The 23,651-nt window shown below is 35.5% G+C and overlaps 2 protein-coding genes and 1 non-coding gene across 4 annotated transcripts; 2 read left to right on the forward strand and 1 right to left on the reverse strand.

The window, feature by feature from the left end:
- The first annotated feature begins 404 nt into the window (after positions 1–404).
- LOC120577350 (putative ubiquitin-conjugating enzyme E2 38) lies at positions 405–1,827 on the forward strand. The gene has a single exon (XM_039828554.1). The coding sequence runs from the start codon at positions 513–515 to the stop codon at positions 1,515–1,517; it is 1,005 nt and encodes a 334-aa protein (XP_039684488.1). The 5' UTR covers positions 405–512; the 3' UTR covers positions 1,518–1,827.
- Positions 1,828–4,207: 2,380 nt separating this feature from the next.
- Positions 4,208–4,288, forward strand: TRNAL-CAG (transfer RNA leucine (anticodon CAG)). The gene has a single exon. It is a non-coding gene; the product is annotated as a tRNA-Leu (tRNA).
- Positions 4,289–5,472: 1,184 nt separating this feature from the next.
- Positions 5,473–9,933, reverse strand: LOC120577691 (putative cysteine-rich receptor-like protein kinase 35). Of its 2 annotated transcripts, none has more exons than XM_039829483.1 (6): positions 9,572–9,933; positions 9,325–9,464; positions 8,999–9,209; positions 7,542–7,779; positions 6,235–6,385; positions 5,473–6,082 (listed from the first exon to the last, which is right to left on the reverse strand). In XM_039829483.1, the coding sequence occupies exons 2-6, from the start codon at positions 9,433–9,435 to the stop codon at positions 5,678–5,680; spliced, it is 1,116 nt and encodes a 371-aa protein (XP_039685417.1). In that variant the 5' UTR covers positions 9,436–9,464; positions 9,572–9,933; the 3' UTR covers positions 5,473–5,677. The 2 variants fall into 2 exon arrangements, with proteins under 2 accessions (XP_039685417.1, XP_039685416.1); XM_039829482.1 differs by having other exon boundaries at positions 9,576–9,932.
- Between the last annotated feature and the right edge of the window lie 13,718 nt (positions 9,934–23,651).

Consider the following 23,651-nt stretch of genomic DNA (forward strand, 5'->3'; position numbering starts at 1 on the left):
CGAGTGCCCCCGGATACTCTTTAAGGGCTTTAAATAATAAGTTTTTATAAAAAATTGTGTAATCAATGCATTGAAAATTGAAATATTTGACTTTTTTAAGGAATAATTTCTTATTTTAAATTGCTCAATGAGTGCCGGGGGCACCGGTTAACAAAACCCAATACAAAAATAGCTTTTTTCTTTTGATAATATTAAAATAGTTAAAATAATGAATTTAAGTTTAATATGAATATATTAAAATAGTTAAAATAATGAATTTAAAGTTTAAATATGAATATATTGATAAACAATTAAAAAAATTAATCTGATTATTTGACACGAGAATGAATCTGATTGGCGAGTCAACTCATGATATTCGCCCAATCTTTCGTTTCGTACATGTAGTGTCATTTCCGAATGATAACACCACAACAAGAACTGAACAGAATATACGATAGTGTGAAGCAACCTCTTTCTTTAATACTAGTAACTCTCCTCTCACATTAACACATTTATAATAGAGATTAAGAAGAATGGAAGAAGAGAAAAATATGGAAGGTAAGAACACATTCGATTTGGTTTCAGATGATTCCGATCATCGATTCCGCAACAACAACATCACAGGAAACTGCTTCAGCGACACAAAAAGCGCCGTTTACAAAAGAATCATGAAAGAGTGGAAAATCCTCGAAAAGAATCTTCCTGATTCCATATACGTTAAAGCCTATGAACGCCGCATCGATTTACTCCGTGCCGTCATCATCGGCGCCGCCGGTACACCTTACCACGACGGTCTCTTCTTCTTCGACATCCAATTCCCCTCCGATTATCCAAATAACCCGCCAAAGATCAAATACCATTCACACGGGTACCGTTTAAACCCGAATCTCTACCCTAACGGCGCCGTTTGTTTAAGCCTTCTGAACACTTGGAATGGTAGAAAGTGCGAGAAATGGGACCCATCAAATTCAACTCTTCTTCAGGTTTTAGTTTCTATTCAAGCACTTGTTCTTAATGAGAAGCCACTTTTTAACGAACCTGTTTATCGTGTGTTGAAACGTTCTCTCCATGAAAAGAAGTCACGTGCTTACATCGAAGAGGCTTTCGTTCTCACGTGCTACACTTCCATTAACCTCATTCGGAAACCACCTAAGAATTTCGAGGATTTCGTTAAGGAACATTTCCGTGAACGAGGTCGTGTTCTTCTCGCCGCGTGTAAGGAATACGCGAATGGGCGCGTGAGAGTTGGGTATTACGGTTACAACATCAATAACATCAAGAACAAAAACAAGAACATCGTTAAAGTTAGGGAGTCTTTGAAGGTGTCGTTACGGAATGTTTATTGCGCTATGTATAAACCGTTGTTAGAATGTGGTGCTTCTTTGGAGTGTTTACATGAAGATTTGGAGTTTGAAGTACAAGAAAAGAAGAAGAAGAAGAGCAAGAGATCCAACGGTGGGGATGGAATCTTGAAGAAAGCCATGGATAAGATCAAGCTAGTTTTTGGATTGAAGAAGAAGAAGAAGAAGAGTACGTAACGCAGTCAAATAGGGCTCCTTTATTTTCGCTAATAAGTTATGCATGATCATCAATTTTATTTTATTATTAAATAAATTATGATTTGGTAGTGTAGAAGGACCTATTCTCTCTTGTTAAAAAAAAAAAAAAAAAGGACCTATTCTCTTGTTAGGTTTTTAGGTACGTATAAGGAATCTCTTTTTATTTTTGTGCTAAGCAACAAAAAATGATATATATATATATATGGTAGAGTTTGTTTCTCTGAAGTCTCTATGGGGTATAAAATGTTTCTAGCTTCAGTTTATGAATAAAGTTATTTTGTTCCTTTTTTTTTTTTTTTCCTTCTCTACTTTGAATTGTGTTTGGTTTTTACTTCTTTTTTCTGAATGAGGTTTATTCGTGCTTGTGATTTGATGTGACTTGATGAGATTATTATAGCTTGTATGGCTTCATGCATGTGATAAGAAATAAGAAACAGCTGATTATGATCAGTGGTAAATATGATCAAACGAAGGAAAACAATTATTGTTTTGAGGCACACGTAGAGACTTTGTTCATTTTTGGATGAGTGGAAGTGAAAAATTAAGCAGTGATTTTTTGAAGTTATAAAGTGTAATTTGGTAAATTTACTATGGGAGGACATGGGATGGCTACGGCCTCCCCATCAAAATAGACGGAAAATTACTAAATTATCTCTGATTTAATATGAAAATTACAACCGTTATCACCCTCAGTTTTTTTCTTCTGAAACGCGTACTCACTTAATAATCATCTTCTTCTCCTCTTTGCAACACCCTCCTCTATTCAATTTATCACCTCAGTTCATGTTGTGACAGTTACGCCTTCCATCTTCGTTGAAGCTCACTTGTCCGTCTCCTTCCATCTCTCTGTTTGTCTCCAGACTCCAGCTCTATATATACAAACCTTAACTGTAACTTGTAATTGTAAGTTAATTTTTCTATCTCCTGCTTTAATTTCCTTTCGATTTGTTTTTTCCCATCGATTTTCGAATCTTGTGTGGTTTGTTGTTGTTTTTGTTTGGTATTTTAATTTGGTTTCACCTAAATTTCTCCATAACCCTAATTAAACCCTTTTCTATACTGCGTTGAAGGAATGAGAAAATCGAATATAAATTGGTTGAAATTGAATCTGTCAAATGTGTTATTTGATTTTGAAACTAGTTGAAAATTTGAAATCGATTATAAACTAAAACAACACTGTAAAAATAAATCGAAACTTGAAACTGGTTCACTAAACCATATAAATCGGTTGAAATTGCTTCGTTAAGAGTCTTAGCATTATGAGTGTTGTATCCACCAAATCAAAAGGATGTCGGCCATATGAAGAGTGTATCTAAAATGAGGTCGTTATCAAATGCAATTAGAAAACTATCCCTTGTTCGATATCGAGATTCATCCAAAGCGGTTTCAACACACTTGGTTTTGCATGTTTCCTTCACGGCTAGAATATTCACCGCTAGAAGATGATGAATATTTGCTTATGATGTTATCTCTTTAGCAAAAAAACCAAGTGGACGTCCCGGGTTACATGTATTCATTTCTATGTAGTTTAATTTTTCGATGATTCACTTTATGTATTATGTAGTTTAAATTTTTTATGATTGATTTTATATTTATTACAACTTAAATATGTTGTATACAATATGACTTATATATTTTAGTTTATTTTGATGGCGGTCATCCCAAACCTTTTTGTCTTACTTTGCCACTGCACTTGTTATATTCTTAGCAACAATGATAGATAATTTTTATTTTAATCGAAAATTTTTATTAAACATAATTGAGTCCAAAGCACAAGGAGCATCTAGAAGCGAAACCAAGTACATAAACAAACACAACTAGCTAATAGCATGTAACTAAGTAGTTGGGTACTCCACTCTATATAGAGAATCATGCTTAATTTACTAACATGTCTATTTCATATCACTTCATGACTTGTTATTACCCATCACACATATTTTTTGAGATCTCCAATCATGTAGGCCGGGTTACCATCACAAATGTCGGTTCATCTCATCACATATCACTTCCTTAATTTTTTCTTCAAAGAAAAAGGCATATCGAATCTAAATTCTTGCAATAAAAAAGTTCAGTTTCTCACTTAACGTGTCAGGGTGTTTTTAAAGCCCAATTTCTCCATCTCTAACCTAGAAAGTATAATGACCTAGAAATGTTAAAACATAGACAAGAAGCAAACATTAAGAACTGCAAATGACCATGTTGTTTAAAGGGGAAAAACGGATAAATCAAGTTGAATTTTCTAGAATCAATTCATGTCAGGCACAGAAGTTAGGAAAGGTAGGATCAAATAAAATCAAATTTATTGTGATTAAAATCAAACCCAAACATGTTTGTAAATTCCATAACCACATTTTGACGATCTAAACATGTGTTTGATATTGTCAGGTACACGTTGCCACATTAGTACATCTTGAGGTAGTAAACAAGCAAAAAAAAACATAGAACAAAAAGAAAATAGATTAAAAATAATTTCAATCACAACATTTACCAAGTAACCAAGTTGATTTAGTTTTTTACCTAGGAAAAGTTGATTCAGTGTTTTCGTTAAAATTCATTACTCAAATTAGTTTTTATTTTATTTATTTTTAGGAAAAGTTGATTCAGTATTTTGTTTCAAATCCAGTTCGTAGGTTTAATTAATTTAATTAGCAGATTTAATTAACAAATAAGTCAAGATGGCCGAGTTGGTCTAAGGCGCCAGTTTCAGGTACTGGTCCGAAAGGGCATGGGTTCAAATCCCATTCTTGACAACTTTTTGATTTATTTACACTTTTTTTATAAATCTATATTCTTTTGACATTAATAATTATCGAGCTATAACAACATCAAAATTCCAAAGTAACACATCAAAATTAATCATATATGATATGATACAGTGTAACACAACAACTATCTAGTTTTTTAATTTCTTCTTTTTGAGGAACTAATTATCTAGGCTTAACTTTACCAAACGCAACATCTTCATCAATGTCAGAAAAGGAAGAATAATCTGCAAAAATCCTATTCTTTGATCCAAAACAGTAACAAGCCCACCGCAATGTTTTCTGAAAAACTCTGCATGGTAGCATTAGGAAGCAACAAACAGTGGCTAGTGGACAACACACACATAACAAACAACAACTACAAAAATATTCAACCAGTTTTTCTTTACATCTCCAACCTGGTTTCACCTTAGGAGAGACCACACTAGAACATGAACAAGCCTTTTCTCTTGTGTTCACAGAGTAGTGTTTCTTCTTCCTATTCAAAAAATGAACCTTTCCTTTGTCTTCATGGACTTGTTTGTTCCCCATTCTATAGTTTCTATCTATCTATTGTAAACCATAACACCATCAAATATTTGTTGTTTGGTTGGTGGAACTAAGATGTGACACATGTACAACGTTTGATCATGCAGCAATTGGTGTAGTATGAACATTTGCATGGAGGAATTCCAGGAATGATTGTTTCGGTTAAACAGTACATACAAAGTTCATTGAAAGTGTGTATTTTATTTATGTTTCTTCTTTCTTCACTTTGTCGTTTGTTTATTATTGAATAAACGAATATTTGTTGAAACAAGCCAAGAATGTTTTCATGTTCGAGGTCACATGCTATGTTATTTATTTATTTTTTTGTTCTATTGAGAAGTCTTTAATCATGAATTATCAAATACAATACTACTACAAAAGTAAAGAATCTCACGCTTTCCAATTTTCCTACACCAGTTTCTGATTACATGAATTGTAGTGGTTGTATTTCTTGCAGTCTAGTTTGATGCACTTGATTCAGAATGTTTGTAATATACAACTTCCATTTGACAGACAATTTACATTACCTTGCTTATAATTAAAGCAAACAGAGTTTAAGGTGACATTCATTTATGAATAAACCATCAATTTACTATCAACCTCTCAACAATTTAATCCCTAATAAACTATATAAATATAATAGGTAGTCCCAAAATTGGATGATATTAGATGAATTTCAACTCAATTTATCTTTAACAAAAATACTAAAAGAATAAGAATTCACATCATCCTAGCCTTACCATCTAAATATGTACATCCTAATCAGTTCAAATCAAATACTTCCATTACAAAAAAACTAAGCCTCTATCACATGGCAAAACAAAACAAAACAAAACAAAATGATTCAGCCTAATCCTGCATTGGACGTTTCCCTCTCGGATCTAATTCAGCAGTAGCTGAACTTCTACCAGTGACGGTGGTAGTAGAAGTGCCAAAGTTGTTGCTTGAATCAGAAGATTGAGAATAAGAGGCAGCAGAAGTACCAACTGTGGAAGACAAAGCAGAATGTCTAGGAGGTCTTCTATATCTGCTACCTGGTATTCCTGGTCTTGTTGGTTGTTCCATGTGGCTTTGTGGTGATTTTCTTGAAAGCTTCACCACTATGCGCCTCATTGTTGGACGTAGCTGTGGATCTCCTTGAATGCATAGCAAAGCTAGCTGAATACACATATCTACTTGTTCCGTTAACACCGTAGATGCTAATGCAGAATCTACAATTTCTAAGCTCCTTCCTTTCTTGTACATCTTGTATGCCTATAAAATAACGATAAATGATATTTGAACATCAAACTTTGAAAGTATTTTGCGTTGGACTCTTTAAAACAAAAGCAGACCCCAAACCATACTAACATGTCATCAAACGTGTACCCCTTTATAAATTCAAAAGATTAATAAATAATACATACCCAATCAAGAAGGTTATGCTCCTCCACGTCTAAATTAAAGGATGAGTTTCTTTGGCCAGTGATCAACTCCAATACCAAAACCCCATAGCTAAACACGTCGGCTTTGACAGACAGTCTTCCATGCATCATATATTCCGGAGCCATATATCCGCTGCATAATTCTAAAATATTTTTAATAAAATTGTTGCGAATTCGATGAGAAATCACACCAATAACAACTTGATGTGTGGAGCAAGAGATAATCAAGCAACCAAAACAAAGTGTATGGAACAATTAAATACAAGCCAAAAGTAGAAAACAACGGCGAGAGAAAAAGAAGAGGAAACACAAAAGAATTTGTTGACCCAGTTCGGTCCAAATTGACCTAGTTTGGGGGAGAGAGCAGCCCTCCGATCCACTATATGATGAGTAACGTTACAAAAGAGAAATCAATGGGTTACAAGAATAAGTCTCCCGCCTAATTCTACCCAAAGTCCCAGCCTCTTCCCGTAGCCAAGAGACTCAATCCTATTAGTGTTTCCCAAGGTGAATCAACCCTCAAACCCTAGTGTTAATTTGTTGCCAAAGAGACAAACTCTATACAAACCATAGAGTTTTGTTGTTGCCTTTCTAAATCCTTGTTTCAGCCCCTCTATCTCTCTCAAAGTTTAGCGCCTGATACAAGATCTATATTTATAGTAAAAGTATAACTCATAAATTTGGAACAAATACCAGACTGAAGATACGTTTATTTTTTTTTCTCCTTCAGTGAAAGAATATTTGCATCAAAAATATAATATTCCCTTTCAAAATATATTTGCATCATCAAATCGTTCTTCATACGATACAAAAATATATTTATTGTCCATAAATATATTTTCAGCACAAAATATATTTGAAAAAAATCTTTTATATTTTTAGCAACAATATTCTCCATCCATCAAATTTTGAGTCATAGTACAACAAAAATAAAGTAAAAATCAGGTCTCTAGCAAATACATATACTCAATTTTTAATTGAGCTATTGTATAAAACTAAACTATCACCCCTATATTGTATTAGATTAAACCTATCATTTCATGGATTAGGACGTTGAAAAAACATGAGAAAATATTGTGTGAGATCTAGACCTTTGAAATGTAAAATGAGAGAATATTAAAATTTGGAAAAAAAAATGGAGAAAAGTTGGTTAAGTGTTGAAATTAAAGACGATAGCATCTGTTACCATGGATACGTGTATCTTTTGTTTTGGAAAAAATAGGTCATAATTTAATTTCTCTTGCACGAATTTAAAAAAAAATGAAATGAATGCATAAAAATAAACTTACTTGGTTCCAGCCACACGTGTTTTAACTTGGCTTTGATCTTCAGGGAAGAGACGTGCCATTCCAAAATCTGCAATCTTAGCCGTCCATTTGTCATCAAGCAATATATTACTGGCCTTGATGTCTCGATGAATTATACAATTGTGTGAGTCTTCGTGTAGATAGAGTAACCCCTTTGCCACGCCTGTGATTATGCCAAACCTACGTTTCCAATCAAGCTGTTCTCTCTTCTCAGCTTCTTCTGCTTCCATCAAAATAATTATTTATTGTTATGTTCTTTTTAGTTTATTTTATTTTTGCATATATATAAATTCTGTTTCAGCTTATTTTTTTATGAATCATGGGTGTGACCATGTGATTAATGGTTTAATCTAACTTAAAGACTAATTTTGATTTTTTCCATATGACCATATACCTCAATTTATTTTAATTTCACATTTTAGCTTAGGTGTAGGAAGTGGAAGCCTGGCCCAAATTCGAAATTTCTATGACTTTTATTTATTAATAATGCTAAATTGAGAAGGAAATGAGAAAATTATGGGGATGCTTCTTGTGGCAGAAGACGTCACACGGCTTTGGTATGTTGGATGAGATCAGGTGTTTGATCGTGGGTTCAGCTTTATGTTGTTTAGGCAATGCATTCACTTATTTGATCTGGTAAATGAATCTTTTTTTTTTTTTTTTTATAATAAAGTCAAGGTCAAAAGTGTAGTCCCTTTCATAGTTACAAGTCCTGCCATTCAACAAAGAAAACATTTTGTATTTAAATTTTTTGAAGAAAAGTAAAGATGGTTGGCTAGAGCATGAAAGTTCACCATGTTGGGAGAAATTGAGATAATCATAAAGTTAAATAAAAGAGAAAAATCCACACATTCTTTGAATAAAATAGTGCTTGCTTCAGTGGTGGAGATGTTGAAAATCCCAAAAGATTACATTGGTAATACTTGGTTTCCAAACTTTTCTCGCAATCATAGAGTCCGTGACTGTCCAGTCTAGACCCAATGATTCCGAAGAAAAAAAATTAATTTTTATTTTATAATTTTAAAAGTAGCGGGCTTATTTTGACAGGTTGAACACAAATTAAATGCATTGCATTACTGCAGGGATTCCCTGACTTCATTGACGAAAAAATAATAAATTAAACATACATTAGAGGATTTTAGGATGTGTATCTATGTTGATGGACTAGGATTTGTTGTTGTAAGGAAACAACACAGTTTCACATAGTTTTCAATTATAGTCATTACGTCTTCCTTTATTCCTTGCTAAATGATGGTTATTAATATACTATGATGAACTGGGATCTAACTGGTATACGGTCTAAAGAACCAAATAGTTATCTTAATTAAGTTTGAAACTATTTAACATTTTAGAAATTATCTGCTTAAAACAATCTTCTAATCACGAAATTTGTTAAAAACTTGATATATATTTCTCATAGAAAAGGGAATAAAACTTACTGAATAGAAATTTGTCTAGGCTTTCATGAGGCACATACTCATAAACAAGTATCTTCTCTGTGCCATGAACACAATAACCCAACAAATTCACCACATTCTTATGCTGCACACGAGCCAACAATTTTGCCTCATTCATAAACTCCTTCTTCCCTTGATTTGATGTCTGTGATAACTTCTTCACTGCAACTTCTCTCCCATCACTCAGTTTCCCCTGTAATTACAAAAAGATGCAAACCCAAAAGTTAATTTTTGAGGAATTTTCTTCAAATAGTATAAAATCTGAAAAATAAAATACTAGAAAAAAATTGATGATTAATTTGATTTACCTTGTAGACAGGTCCAAAACCACCCTCACCTAACTTATGAGTAGCATTAAAATTCTTGGTGGCAGAAAGCAGGGTTTCGTATGAAAATATCTTCTGCTCCCGTGAAGCCATTTTTTGTAACTCAGCTTCATTGTCTCCCTCTGATTCAAACAACAACCAAATAAACAATCATCAGAAAATAAAATTAAAATTAAAATAAAAAAATAAAAAAATAAAAAAACAGAGAAAACTGAGTGTTTTGTATTACCTACCTGTGTTGTAACCGCATTTAAAGTGTTTGAAAATACTGTGAAAAAAGCTATGAGATTTGTCCATATGGCAGTGGTGTCTTTATCTATGGTTCTGAATTCCAACACCAGCCCATGAAACAGAAACAGATATTGAAGGATTGTAGTATAGTTGAAACAGATATGGCAGGGGTGTCTTTTTTTGTATTAACTGAGATTTGGTTTATTTTATGTGGCAGAGGAAATGAGAGTTTGAGAAGAAAAAGATGAATAATGAGGTTGTATGTTGTTTGGGACAGAGCATAATTCTCTGCTAAAAAACAACAACAGAAGCGTGTTTGTTTCAATTGACCTAGTGACCCTTGCTTGACTTGGCAGATGATGACTTACGTATCTAAATACTATACTGCTTTTAATCATAATTTTCACTTTCAAAAAATATCTAAACTTCAAAATTATTACAGGAAGAATTCTAGAATAAATTAATACACGAAAATGTCAAAGGTAAATTGAACAAAATAGTACCCTTTGAGTGAAATGATGTAATTAATATCACCCTCCACGTAAGCTGCTATCATTGCACTAAAGGTAGGAAAATGCAACCCAAAAAACAAGTAACAAACACAAATAAATAAGTTTTAGCACATTCACATAAACAAAGAAAAATAATTGAGAAAGAATTTAATTTATTCACATCATGCAATTGTTCCTCTTTTAATTTTTTATTTATTTATGAGTGTGTGCATAAACCTTTTTTATTTATGTTCGTGACCAGGTAAGCATTTCTTCAACCACAAGGAATCCTGATCGATCCATCTATTGTGTAGTTTAATATATGAAATTGTGTGTACAAAGATGATTTGTAGAGACGTTATAGTTTCAGTCAATAAGTATTTATCAAATCCCGGTAGTGAGCATTGGAATGTAAAATAAATTTTAGGGTGTGTTTTGTTTGCAAAACAGTAAGTACTGGACAGAACAGTACAACACAAGGCAGAACAACACAAGACAAATATTTTATGGCATTGAGTAATTTTATGTTTTATACGTTTTTTGGGGGACAAAATGTTATTTTAGTATTTTAGACAACTTGTACGTGGGACAAAAAGTTGTGTTGTGGTTTGGTGAGGGACAAAAATATGAGTTTTTGTCATGTCCATTGCCTCCAGTTTGTCCTGTACCTGAAACAGTTTTACAAATCAAACACTGGACAACTAAAGTTGTTCTGTCCTGTTCTTCATTTTTTAGCAAATCAAACGCACCCTTAAGATATATTCATGGTACTAATTCTACGAGACTTTGCTTTGGAGGAGATAAGACTACTTTAGTTTAGGTGATACTCTTGCTCAAATAGGCTTAAATATGATATTAGTCCATGTAATTTGGGTCAGTTTTGAATTTCGTTCCTGTAAAAAAAAAACTTTGAATTACATCCCTGTAAAAAAAAATTGTTTGAAAATAGTCCCTGGACCCGCTATAGAGATGATTTGGCATGTTTATGGCCCACGTGGCAGTTGCTGACTGTGCAACTATGGCCACGTGGCAGTCCAACTCATTCATTTATTTTAAATTGAAAAATTTAATTTATGAAAATTAAAGTTAATTTCGAATAAAAAAATGAATTAAAAATTATTAAATCGTTTTATATTATAAAAGGGGAGATAAAAGGAGGGAAAATCTGAAATTAGGGTTTCAGTTTTAATCTTCTTCCTCTTCGTTCCAATCATCCTTCTTCCTCTTCTTCGAATTCAAAATCCTTCTTATCCAAAAACGGTGGTCGAAGATGTCAAGCAGTAGAGGATATTCGAACAGCAGAGGTTCTCACTCATTTTCAATCTCCAGAAACAGTGGATCCCGCAACAGTGGTGGTGGATCTCGCAACGATGGTCGTAACCCGAACCAGATGTGTTGGAACAAAATGTGTTTCACAAAGAACCTTTTTAAGTTTTGATGATAACAAGGTATTAAAAATTGTCAATTGGTTATTACTAATAATTGTTCAAGTGTACAGGACCAAAAGCTACTCAAGTTATTTTGATAGGTCTTGGAAGAACAATGGAAAGAAAAAGAAATTCTGAGCATCTGAAGAAAACTGCTCCTGAAGCTCAACTGCTCCTGAAGCTCAACTGCTCCTGAAGCTAAACTGCTCCTGAAGAGATGACGTCATCAGAAGCAGAAAGTCATCAGAAGCAGAAAGTCATCAGAAGCAAAAGTTTTCATCAGAAGCAATATTTTCACCAGAAGCTAAACTTGATCCTTTAATCAAACTGAAGAAAAAGTTGCTGATTCTCAATTCAGTCTTATCAAAGAAGAACGAAGAATTGAAAGGGAGGTATCAACGGATATATGGAAAGCACTCTGCACTTGTCTCTCATTAATAGAGTTGACAAAGTACAAGTGTACAACCACTACCTCCACTACTCTGTTTTCTGTCTACGCTACAAGACAAAACAACAGCCATGCCTGCAGAATTTGTACACTCAAGATGGGAATGAATTTGAAGTTTATCCTTCAAAGGACTACACCCAAATCAGGCAAAGGATCACTGGTGGATAATCAAAGGATTTCAAACGACTCTTTAGACGTGCTGATTATCTCAACGTCTCTTTCACACCTCTATATAAAGGAGTGAAGACTTGAAGATTTGATAGAGAGATACATAAGTTCAAAAGCGCCAAAACTCTGTCAATTTGATTCTACAAAGCACACTGAATTTCTGCACTGATTTGATACATCTTAGAAATTCAAAGTCTAGAGTCTTTTCTGTATTGTATTGTGAACACCACTGATTGTATATCAAGTGTTCAATTCAAACTCAATTCTCTGTATTTTTGTTTGATTAGAAGTCTCTTGCCTGCGTGCTTGAGCATTAGAAGTCTCTTGCTTAGTGCTTGAGCATTGGAAGACTCTTGCGTGTGTGCTTGAGCATTGTTTTGTGAAGTCTCATACTTTGAAAGTATTGAGCAGTTGTAATCTTGTGATTATAGTGAAATCTCCTTGGAAGTGCAAGGGGGACTGGACTACTTCCGTGTTGTGGAAGGAACCAGGATAACTGCCTGTGTCTTTGTCTTTCTTTTCTCTGCTCTGTTCTTTTCCGCTGCAATCTGACTCTGATCATTTCATCAGAAGCAATCAAACTGCTTCTGAAGTTTTATCAGAAGAAGAATTTTTTTTTTTTAAGAGAAAAAGAAAACACAATTCAACCCCCCCCTTCTTGTGTTTTTCACCTTCAATTGGTATCAGAGCTTGCTCTGTTATCACAGCACTTAACCGTGTTACAGTTCAAGATCTATTAGAAAAACATGTCTGGAGATGAGGAATCAGTTACTCCAAAATACACAAGTGTCAAGCATGACTATGATACTGCTGACAAGAAAACAGACTCTGGAAAAGCTCCAAGGTTTAATGGAGATCCAGAAGAGTTTTCTTGGTGGAAAACTAATATGTACAGCTTTATCATGGGATTAGATGAAGAATTATGGGACATACTGGAAGATGGAGTTGATGACCTGGATTTAGATGAAGAAGGAGCTGCTATAGATAGAAAAATACATACTCCTGCTCAGAAGAAGCTTTACAAGAAGCACCACAAAATCAGAGGGATTATTGTGGCTTCTATACCTCGCACTGAATACATGAAGATGAGTGACAAATCTACTGCGAAGGCTATGTTTGCGTCACTATGTGCCAACTTTGAAGGCAGCAAGAAGGTGAAAGAGGCTAAAGCTTTGATGCTAGTTCATCAGTATGAACTTTTCAGAATGAAGGATGATGAGAGTATAGAAGAAATGTACTCAAGATTTCAAACTTTAGTTTCTGGATTGCAGATACTGAAGAAAAGCTATGTTGCTTCTGATCATGTTAGTAAGATTTTGAGAAGCTTACCTTCAAGATGGAGACCCAAAGTAACTGCTATTGAGGAAGCTAAGGATCTAAATACTTTAAGTGTTGAAGATCTTGTTAGCTCACTCAAAGTGCATGAAATGAGTTTAAATGAGCATGAAACCTCTAAGAAGAGTAAATCCATTGCTTTACCATCTAAAGGAAAGACCTCAAAGTCTTCCAAAGCCTACAAAGCCAGTGAATCTGAAGAAGAATCACCTGATGGAGATTCTGATGAAGATCAATCTGTAAAGATGGCTATGCTGTCCAACAAGCTTGAGTATCTGGCAAGGAAGCAGAAAAATTTTTTGAGCAAGAGAGGTAGCTACAAGAACTTCAAGAAAGAAGATCAGAAGGGATGCTTCAATTGTAAGAAGCCTGGTCATTTCATTGCTGATTGCCCTGATCTTCAGAAGGAGAAGTTTAAAGGCAAATCCAAGAAATCAAGCTTCAACTCCAGTAAATTCAGAAAGCAAATCAAAAAGAGCTTGATGGCGACCTGGGAAGATTTGGATAGTGAATCTGGTTCTGATAAAGAAGAAGCTGATGATGATGCTAAGGCAGCCGTTGGGTTAGTGGCAACAGTATCATCAGAAGCAGTATCAGAAGCTGAATCAGATTCAGAAGATGAAAATGAGGTGTGCTTAAGGGCAAGAGAGAAACAAAGGTCATGGTACCTAGACAGCGGATGTTCAAGGCACATGACTGGAGAGAAAGCTTTGTTCCTTACCCTTACAATGAAAGATGGAGGAGAAGTGAAGTTTGGTGGCAACCAAACTGGAAAGATCATTGGTACAGGTACTATTGGTAATTCCTCCATCTCAATTAATAATGTGTGGCTAGTAGATGGTCTGAAGCATAACCTATTGAGCATTAGTCAATTTTGTGACAATGGGTATGATGTAACGTTCAGTAAGACCAACTGCACACTAGTCAACAAGGATGACAAATCCATTACATTCAAGGGAAAGAGAGTTGAGAATGTCTATAAAATAAATTTCTCTGATCTGGCTGATCAGAAGGTAGTTTGCCTTCTGTCAATGAATGATAAAAAATGGGTATGGCATAAAAGGTTGGGACATGCTAATTGGAGATTAATTTCTAAAATTAGCAAGTTACAACTGGTCAAAGGATTGCCTAACATTGATTATCATTCAGATGCACTTTGTGGTGCATGTCAGAAAGGGAAAATTGTGAAAAGTTCTTTCAAATCTAAAGACATTGTATCAACCTCCAGACCCTTAGAATTACTCCATATTGATCTTTTTGGTCCAGCTAACACTGCATCTTTATATGGAAGTAAATACGGATTAGTCATTGTTGATGATTACAGCAGATGGACTTGGGTAAAATTCATTAAAAGTAAAGACTATGCATGTGAAGTGTTTAGCAGCTTCTGCACTCAAATACAATCTGAAAAAGAATTGAAAATTTTGAAAGTCAGAAGTGATCATGGTGGAGAATTTGAAAATGAGCCATTTGAACTTTTTTGTGAAAAACATGGGATTCTCCATGAGTTTTCTTCTCCTAGAACTCCACAACAAAATGGGGTTGTAGAAAGGAAGAACAGAACCTTACAAGAAATGGCCAGAACCATGATCCATGAAAACAACTTAGCTAAACATTTTTGGGCAGAAGCAGTCAATACTTCATGTTATATTCAAAATAGGATCTATATCAGACCTATGTTGGAGAAAACAGCATATGAACTCTTTAAAGGAAGAAGACCCAATATCTCTTACTTTCATCAGTTTGGATGTACTTGTTACATCTTAAACACTAAAGACTATCTGAAGAAATTTGATGCCAAGGCTCAAAGAGGAATCTTTTTAGGTTACTCTGAAAGGTCAAAGGCATACAGAGTGTATAATTCAGAAACACAATGTGTTGAAGAATCTATGCATGTAAAATTTGATGATAGAGAGCCTGGAAGTAAAACTTCAGAGCAAAGTGAAAGTAATGCAGGTACAACTGATTCTGAAGATGCATCAGAATCTGATCAACCTTCTGATTCTGAAAAGTATACAGAAGTTGAATCTTGTCCAGAAGCTGAAATCACTCCAGAAGCTGAGTCTAATTCAGAAGCAGAACCTAGCCCAAAAGTACAGAATGAAAGTGCTTCTGAGGACTTTCAAGATAACACTCAGCAGGTTATTCAACCTAAATTCAAGCACAAATCTTCACATCCTGATGAGCTAATCATTGGAAGCAAAGATAGTCCTAGAAGAACAAGATCACATTTTAGACAAGAAGAATCATTGATAGGACTGCTTTCAATAATTGAGCCTAAAACTGTTGAAGAAGCTCTCTCAGATGATGGATGGATATTAGCTATGCAAGAAGAGCTAAATCAATTCCAAAGGAATGACGTGTGGGATCTGGTACCCAAACCTTTTCAGAAGAACATTATTGGAACAAAATGGGTATTCAGAAACAAGCTGAATGAACAAGGAGAAGTAACCAGAAACAAAGCCAGACTTGTTGCTCAAGGCTACAGTCAACAAGAAGGCATTGATTACACTGAAACATTTGCTCCAGTTGCAAGATTGGAAGCAATCAGGTTACTTCTATCCTACGCAATTAATCATGGCATAATATTATATCAAATGGATGTCAAAAGTGCCTTTCTTAATGGTGTCATTGAAGAAGAAGTGTATGTTAAACAACCTCCTGGGTTTGAGGATCTTAAGCATCCTGACCATGTTTATAAACTTAAGAAATCACTATATGGCTTGAAACAAGCTCCCAGAGCTTGGTATGATAGACTAAGTAATTTCTTAATTAAAAATGATTTTGAAAGAGGACAAGTTGACACAACACTCTTCAGAAGGACTCTTAAGAAAGATATTTTGATTGTGCAAATATATGTTGATGATATAATATTTGGTTCTACTAATGCATCTCTTTGCAAAGAATTTTCTAAGTTAATGCAGGATGAATTTGAAATGAGTATGATGGGAGAATTGAAATTCTTTCTGGGAATTCAAATCAACCAAAGTAAAGAAGGAGTATATGTTCATCAAACAAAATATACAAAGGAGCTTCTGAAGAAGTTCAAGCTAGAAGACTGTAAAATGATGAACACTCCAATGCATCCAACCTGCACCTTAAGCAAAGAAGATACTGGAACAGTAGTAGACCAGAAGCTTTACAGAGGTATGATTGGTTCTCTGTTATACCTCACTGCATCTAGACCTGATATTTTATTCAGTGTATGCTTGTGTGCAAGATTTCAATCAGATCCTAGAGAATCTCATTTAACTGCAGTTAAGAGAATCTTCAGGTATCTGAAAGGAACAACTAATCTTGGACTCCTGTATAGGAAATCCCTAGATTATAAGTTGATTGGATTCTGTGATGCTGATTATGCTGGTGATAGGATTGAAAGAAAATCAACCAGTGGAAATTGTCAATTCCTGGGAGAGAATCTGATATCCTGGGCAAGCAAAAGACAAGCAACTATTGCTATGTCTACAGCAGAAGCAGAATACATTTCAGCTGCAAGTTGTTGCACACAACTACTTTGGATGAAACATCAGTTGGAAGACTATCAGATCAATGCTAACAGTATTCCCATTTATTGTGATAATACTGCTGCTATTTGTTTGTCAAAGAATCCAATTCTACATTCAAGAGCCAAGCATATTGAAATCAAACACCATTTTATCAGAGACTATGTTCAAAAAGGAATTTTAGATATACAATTCATTGATACTGAACATCAATGGGCTGATATATTTACAAAACCTTTGTCTGTTGAAAGATTTGATTTTATTAAGAAAAATTTGAACATGCATTTTGTGTCTGATTGAAAAATTGCTTGCCTCTGAATAAGAAGTTTGGTTCTGAAGTTTATTCAGGAGCATTTTGGTTCATCAGAAGCTCTTAACTGAGGTTCTGAGGAAAATGTGCTTCTGAAGATGACGTCAGCACTAAAACTTCAGAAGTGTTATTCTTTGCTTCTGAATAGCTTGGTTAGTGGGAACGTTGGAAGTTACTTTATGTAACAGCTGTCTCATTACCCAAAAGGTAGTTTTCTGAAGAGTCTCTGACGTGGTTTATTTGTATTGGAGTATAACAAAAAAGGGCAATGATGTTTTTATTCGCTTTTTGACGTACTTACACGCGCCCCCAATTTGTCATTAATGCTGTGTTTGTTTGTCCCCTCTGAATTACAAACGTTTTAATAAAAACACTAAGTCATTTCACACACTTCTCACTTCACAACAAACACTTGCTATTTTTTTCTTTTCAACCCTCTGCGAACGTAAGCGCATTCTCTCATCCTCTCAAAAACTCTTTAGAACCCTAAAACCACTTCATATCAATGGCTTCTTCAAGTTCTGCATCTGGTTCATCATCAAACGAACAACAAGGAGAAGCTCCTGCTTATGAGATAAAGGGAAGAACCATGTCCTTGGAGGAATGGGAATTAAACATTCAATCAGAAAGTCCGGTGGATTTTGATTCTTTGGCCGCTCACGACTGTGACATTGGCAAGTACTACGAGAAACAAGGTCTGGGAAGGTACTTCAATCTTCTAAATGGACCAACTTATCAAACACTGGTTCGTCATTTCTGGGTTAGAGCCAGCATCTACGACAGAGAAGCCGCCAAGATTGAAGAAGATGAAAAAGTTCTTCTCAATCCTGAACTCAAAGGGAAGTCTAGAGCGGAAATGGGCTTGGAAACTTTCTCCAAAACCCAGATAAGATCAAGCATCATGGGAATCCGTGTCTGGATCACTGAGGACACTATTGCCTTTGTCATCAGAAGACCAGCAGAAGGAGAACATGAGGCTGGGATTTCAAAGCCAAAGGACAGCCCCTGGAATGCTATTGTTAACAAAACTCTCTACAACAAGGTAAAGGACTTTGCCTATGCTGACATGAACACCAAGACAAAGGTTATGTTGAAGATTCAGAACGAAAACCTACTACCAAAAGGTGGTGGTGGTGATCAGCCCTCTCTGGAACATAAAATCCTCTTACACTTTGTCTTAAAGGGTGTAGAGGCAAATATTCCCAGATACATATTCAGACATATGGTTCATCAACTCAGAGAGAGTCAACTGAATAAAAGGTCTTGGGTACCTTATGGAAGACTACTCTCTGAGATTTTCCATCAGGGAGGAATTATTGAGATGCTGAAAGAAGCTCAGATCTTCACAGATGAACAGTTGGGAACTGTTAGAGGAAAGATTATCAATGGTGAGACTCTAAGGGCTATGCATCTGATTAAAGCAAAAGATGTGAAGAAGAGTCCTACTGACTTGAAACCTTCTGATGCCAAATCAGATCTTATCCCAGACTTTCCTCCCATCTGCAAACAAGATCCCTTGGAGGTTCAAAGGGCATATATCATGGATCACTACAAAACCTATAACCAGAAAATCAGCTTGAAGGATGTTCCTGACCAAATGTATGGTGGTGAGCTGCCTGTGGCCAAAAGCAGAAAATCTAAGAAGAAGCAGATCACCAAGGAAGAATACCTTGCTGAAAATGCTACTGAGGTGGGTGCTCAGAAGCATAAGAAAGCTAAGAAGGTAAAATCTGCTATGTCCACCATTCTTGAGGAAGTGGAGGATTTGGATGATGTCCCTCTTATCAAGAAAAGGACAAGGAGTACTCAAGAAACAGCAGAACAGCCTGCTTCTGAACAAGCTGGTTCAGAACAAGCTGCTTCTGAAAAGCCTCCAAGTCCCAAAAATAAAAGAGAAGCTGCTCTTCAGACCATCAAAAGGAAAAGGTCTAATTTAACAAGAAATCTGAAGACAGCTGAAGGAAGAAGGGCACAAATGCTGGAAGAACTGGAAGAGAACTGGGATGAAGACTCAAGCCCTAAGAAAGCAAAAAGGACTGCAACTTCTGAGCCCATAGTCATGCCCAGTTTCGAAATGACTGAAGAAATGGAGCAGTATACTAGGGAGGTTGCTGCATCCAAGATAGCAGAAAAGAAAAGGATGAAGATTTTGTATGAACAAGAAAGGGATGAACGTCTCAAGGCTGCAGGGTATGTGCCTACTCCTGACATTGCTGCTTTAGCGTCGGAGTTAGAAACTGTTAAATATGGAGCAACTCTGCTTTCTCAAGCCTTGAAGAATAAGCAAGCTTCAGGAGCAACTTCATCAGAACCAGCTTCAGAAGCTCCAGAAGCAGTTCATCCAGAAGCTCAGTCTTCAGGTAATCCATCTCACGCTCCAACTAATACTCAGATTCCATCTCTACCCTCTTCACCCTCTTCATCATCAACAGAATCAGATGACCAACCCCTTAGCCAACACATAGACAAGCTTCTAAAAACCAAACCTACCAAACTAACAGATTTAGGAACACTTGACTGGGAGCAAACTCAAATAGAATTTTCTAAGAATAGAATTAAACTTTGTGAGAAATTCAACTTGCCTCCTACTCATCCACTCTATCCAGATAATCCTGAACCTGTTAGTGTACAACAACCTCAACCCAACCCTGAACCTACAACAAACACACCACATAACTCAACCACACAAAAAGCCTCTGAAGTAGCTTCAGATGCAACTACTTCAGAAACCCCCCAACACCAAGAAACCTCAACCCTTCACAACTTAGAAAAACATCTAGGTGGTGAAATGCAACCAACACCCACTAAGGCCTCTAAGACAGTTCCTGAAAAGACTGTCTTGGAAACCCAAACAGAAACCCAAACCATTCCTGAGCAAACTGTTCAGGAGCAAACTGCCTCTGAACAAGTTGCTCCTGACCAAACAACTTCTGACCAAACAACAGAACAACAACAACAACCAGATTCACCTACTATAATAGACTTAACCTCTGACCAACCAACCACATCAAATACAACTCAAACTGAACCTTCACCCATCCCTGACCATATCCTAGAGTCTGAGTATATAGAGGAACAACTAATCAGACTTAGTGATGAGATTCAGGCACTGATTCTTCGCAGAACAGTTCCTGCACCTCCTATTCACTATTATGATCAGTGGATGGATCTACAGAAAAGCTTTGATGAGCTGCTGGATCAGCTAAGAACTAAATGTGTGTCATCTCACTCTGCTATGCTGAAGAAGCTTTTGGATGATATGCATGAAGCAGCTAAGGAGAAAGAGCTGAGTTTTGTGCCTCTGCTGGACATCACTCCTTTCTATCCAGAAGAAGAGTACATCACTAGGGCTGCTAGAATTCAGGCTGGATATAAAAGAAGAATGAGAGAAAAGGATGAGCTACTTCAGAAGAAGGATGATCAGATCAAGTATCTCTTAGAACAGTTGTATAAGCAAGCCCAACCTTAGTTGCACACCCAACTCTAGCTTGTTTTTTACTTTTGTTCTTAGTAGCTGTGTCTTTGTATCTTAATCCTTCTTTCTATATTATCATTGTTTCTGAATCTTGTGCTTTTTCACCTTCAATATGTTTTACAAGCTTTAATTCTGATGATATTTACTGTTTTCAATGCTGCTTGCTCTGAAATTCTATCTTTAAAAGTTATATGTTTATTCTTTTGTTTTGTTTTGCTCTGATACTCTTTCTTTTGTTTCTATTCTTTTTGTTGATGACAAAAGGGGGAGTAAATGTATAGTATTTGTTAAGGCACTGAGCCCTACTATAACCACTTCTAAATTTCTTTTAAATACCTCTGATTTGATTTTTATGAGTATTTTATTGAAATTTAATTAATAAGAATAGAACTTAGGGGGAGCTTACAAACCTCACCTTAAAGATCTATTGGACTCAGGGGGAGCTTACAAACCTCTGTCCCAAGAAGTCAACTTATTAATTAGATCAACAACAATTGAACATTTTAAATACTATTGTTTGTCATCATCAAAAAGGGGGAGATTATTGGAACAAAATGTGTTTCACAAAGAACCTTTTTAAGTTTTGATGATAACAAGGTATTAAAAATTGTCAATTGGTTATTACTAATAATTGTTCAAGTGTACAGGACCAAAAGCTACTCAAGTTATTTTGATAGGTCTTGGAAGAACAATGGAAAGAAAAAGAAATTCTGAGCATCTGAAGAAAACTGCTCCTGAAGCTCAACTGCTCCTGAAGCTAAACTGCTCCTGAAGAGATGACGTCATCAGAAGCAGAAAGTCATCAGAAGCAGAAAGTCATCAGAAGCAAAAGTTTTCATCAGAAGCAATATTTTCACCAGAAGCTAAACTTGATCCTTTAATCAAACTGAAGAAAAAGTTGCTGATTCTCAATTCAGTCTTATCAAAGAAGAACGAAGAATTGAAAGGGAGGTATCAACGGATATATGGAAAGCACTCTGCACTTGTCTCTCATTAATAGAGTTGACAAAGTACAAGTGTACAACCACTACCTCCACTACTCTGTTTTCTGTCTACGCTACAAGACAAAACAACAGCCATGCCTGCAGAATTTGTACACTCAAGATGGGAATGAATTTGAAGTTTATCCTTCAAAGGACTACACCCAAATCAGGCAAAGGATCACTGGTGGATAATCAAAGGATTTCAAACGACTCTTTAGACGTGCTGATTATCTCAACGTCTCTTTCACACCTCTATATAAAGGAGTGAAGACTTGAAGATTTGATAGAGAGATACATAAGTTCAAAAGCGCCAAAACTCTGTCAATTTGATTCTACAAAGCACACTGAATTTCTGCACTGATTTGATACATCTTAGAAATTCAAAGTCTAGAGTCTTTTCTGTATTGTATTGTGAACACCACTGATTGTATATCAAGTGTTCAATTCAAACTCAATTCTCTGTATTTTTGTTTGATTAGAAGTCTCTTGCCTGCGTGCTTGAGCATTAGAAGTCTCTTGCTTAGTGCTTGAGCATTGGAAGACTCTTGCGTGTGTGCTTGAGCATTGTTTTGTGAAGTCTCATACTTTGAAAGTATTGAGCAGTTGTAATCTTGTGATTATAGTGAAATCTCCTTGGAAGTGCAAGGGGGACTGGACTACTTCCGTGTTGTGGAAGGAACCAGGATAACTGCCTGTGTCTTTGTCTTTCTTTTCTCTGCTCTGTTCTTTTCCGCTGCAATCTGACTCTGATCATTTCATCAGAAGCAATCAAACTGCTTCTGAAGTTTTATCAGAAGAAGAATTTTTTTTTTTTAAGAGAAAAAGAAAACACAATTCAACCCCCCCCTTCTTGTGTTTTTCACCTTCAAGATGATGTGTACACTACCTGTTTGTGGTTGTAACCTCCCCATGAGGATGTACATAGCAAACACATTTGAGAATCAAGGACGCGGGTTCTGGTGCTGCAAAAGGTGGAACGATGAGGTAAGTTTAATCCTTGATCAAACACGTCTATTGTATGGTGTTTGTTTTTTATATAATGGTAATCTTCTAATTTGGGTAATTTATACAGGACCAATATACATGTGGGTTGTTCATTTGGGACGATGAACTTGTTCGAGGGATGACACCCATGATGGATGATAATGCTGCCATGGATGTGTCTAAGGATGAAGGATGTAGGAAATGCACCAACATTGATGAAATGCTGAAGAGATTTGATGGAAGGGAATGTGTTCAGAGGAAGAAGTTTGAGGATGAGAGAAAGAAAGTGAAGTGGATTGCGTTTTTCATGATTATCAGTTGGCTTTTCTTTGGATTGTATGTTAAGAATTTGATGTAATGGGATTGTACTGTGTTATTGTGTTAAGTTAACAAGTGTTGTATCGTGTTTCATGATTAACAAGTGGTGTTATTGTGTTATGTATTAACAAGTTCTGGTGTATTGTGAATGAAAAGTTAACTTTGTTTTGAATGAATGAATGAAAATGTTCTATTTGATTATGTAATGAAGTTCCACATTTTATAAGTTACTTGATATGTATTAATCCTTTGATGTATACGACATTATAAGCACCAACATTGAATATGGAATTAGTAGCAAAATATAAGGCATAGTTCAAGCCATTGCATACATAATCTAAGACAGTTGCTTAGCCATGAAAATCAAAAAGGTTATTTGTTATACCCTGTTTTTGGACCTAAAAATACTGGGCCCAACTTCATTTCAAACTTTGTCAGTTAATAAATTTCAACTGCACAGTTCGGATTGTCTCTGCTTCGCGATATTTTCAATCACAATTTTACCTATGTTTTTCTTGCATAAAACCTTTTGAAATGTCTTTACTTGTCTTGTAAGTCATTCAAAAGTGTCTCTGAATCATTACATTGCTTTTTCTACAGTTTATTTCAAATTTGCAAAAAGTCATACAGAAGGGT

Source organism: Medicago truncatula, chromosome 8, assembly GCF_003473485.1.
Source record: "Medicago truncatula cultivar Jemalong A17 chromosome 8, MtrunA17r5.0-ANR, whole genome shotgun sequence".
NCBI lineage: Eukaryota > Viridiplantae > Streptophyta > Magnoliopsida > Fabales > Fabaceae > Medicago > Medicago truncatula.

Bases quoted from the DNA above. Each gene is read 5' to 3' on its own strand.
- LOC120577350 (XM_039828554.1), top strand. From the start codon at position 513: ATGGAAGAAGAGAAAAATATGGAAGGTAAGAACACATTCGATTTGGTT.
- LOC120577691 (XM_039829482.1), bottom strand. From the start codon at position 9,639: ATGGACAAATCTCATAGCTTTTTTCACAGTATTTTCAAACACTTTAAA. The intron at 9,465-9,575 runs GTAGGTAATACA...TGTTTGAATCAG, and splicing joins TAAATGCGGTTACAACACAG to AGGGAGACAATGAAGCTGAG. The intron at 7,780-8,998 runs GTAAGTTTTATT...TGATGGAAGCAG, and splicing joins CCTAGACAAATTTCTATTCA to AAGAAGCTGAGAAGAGAGAA.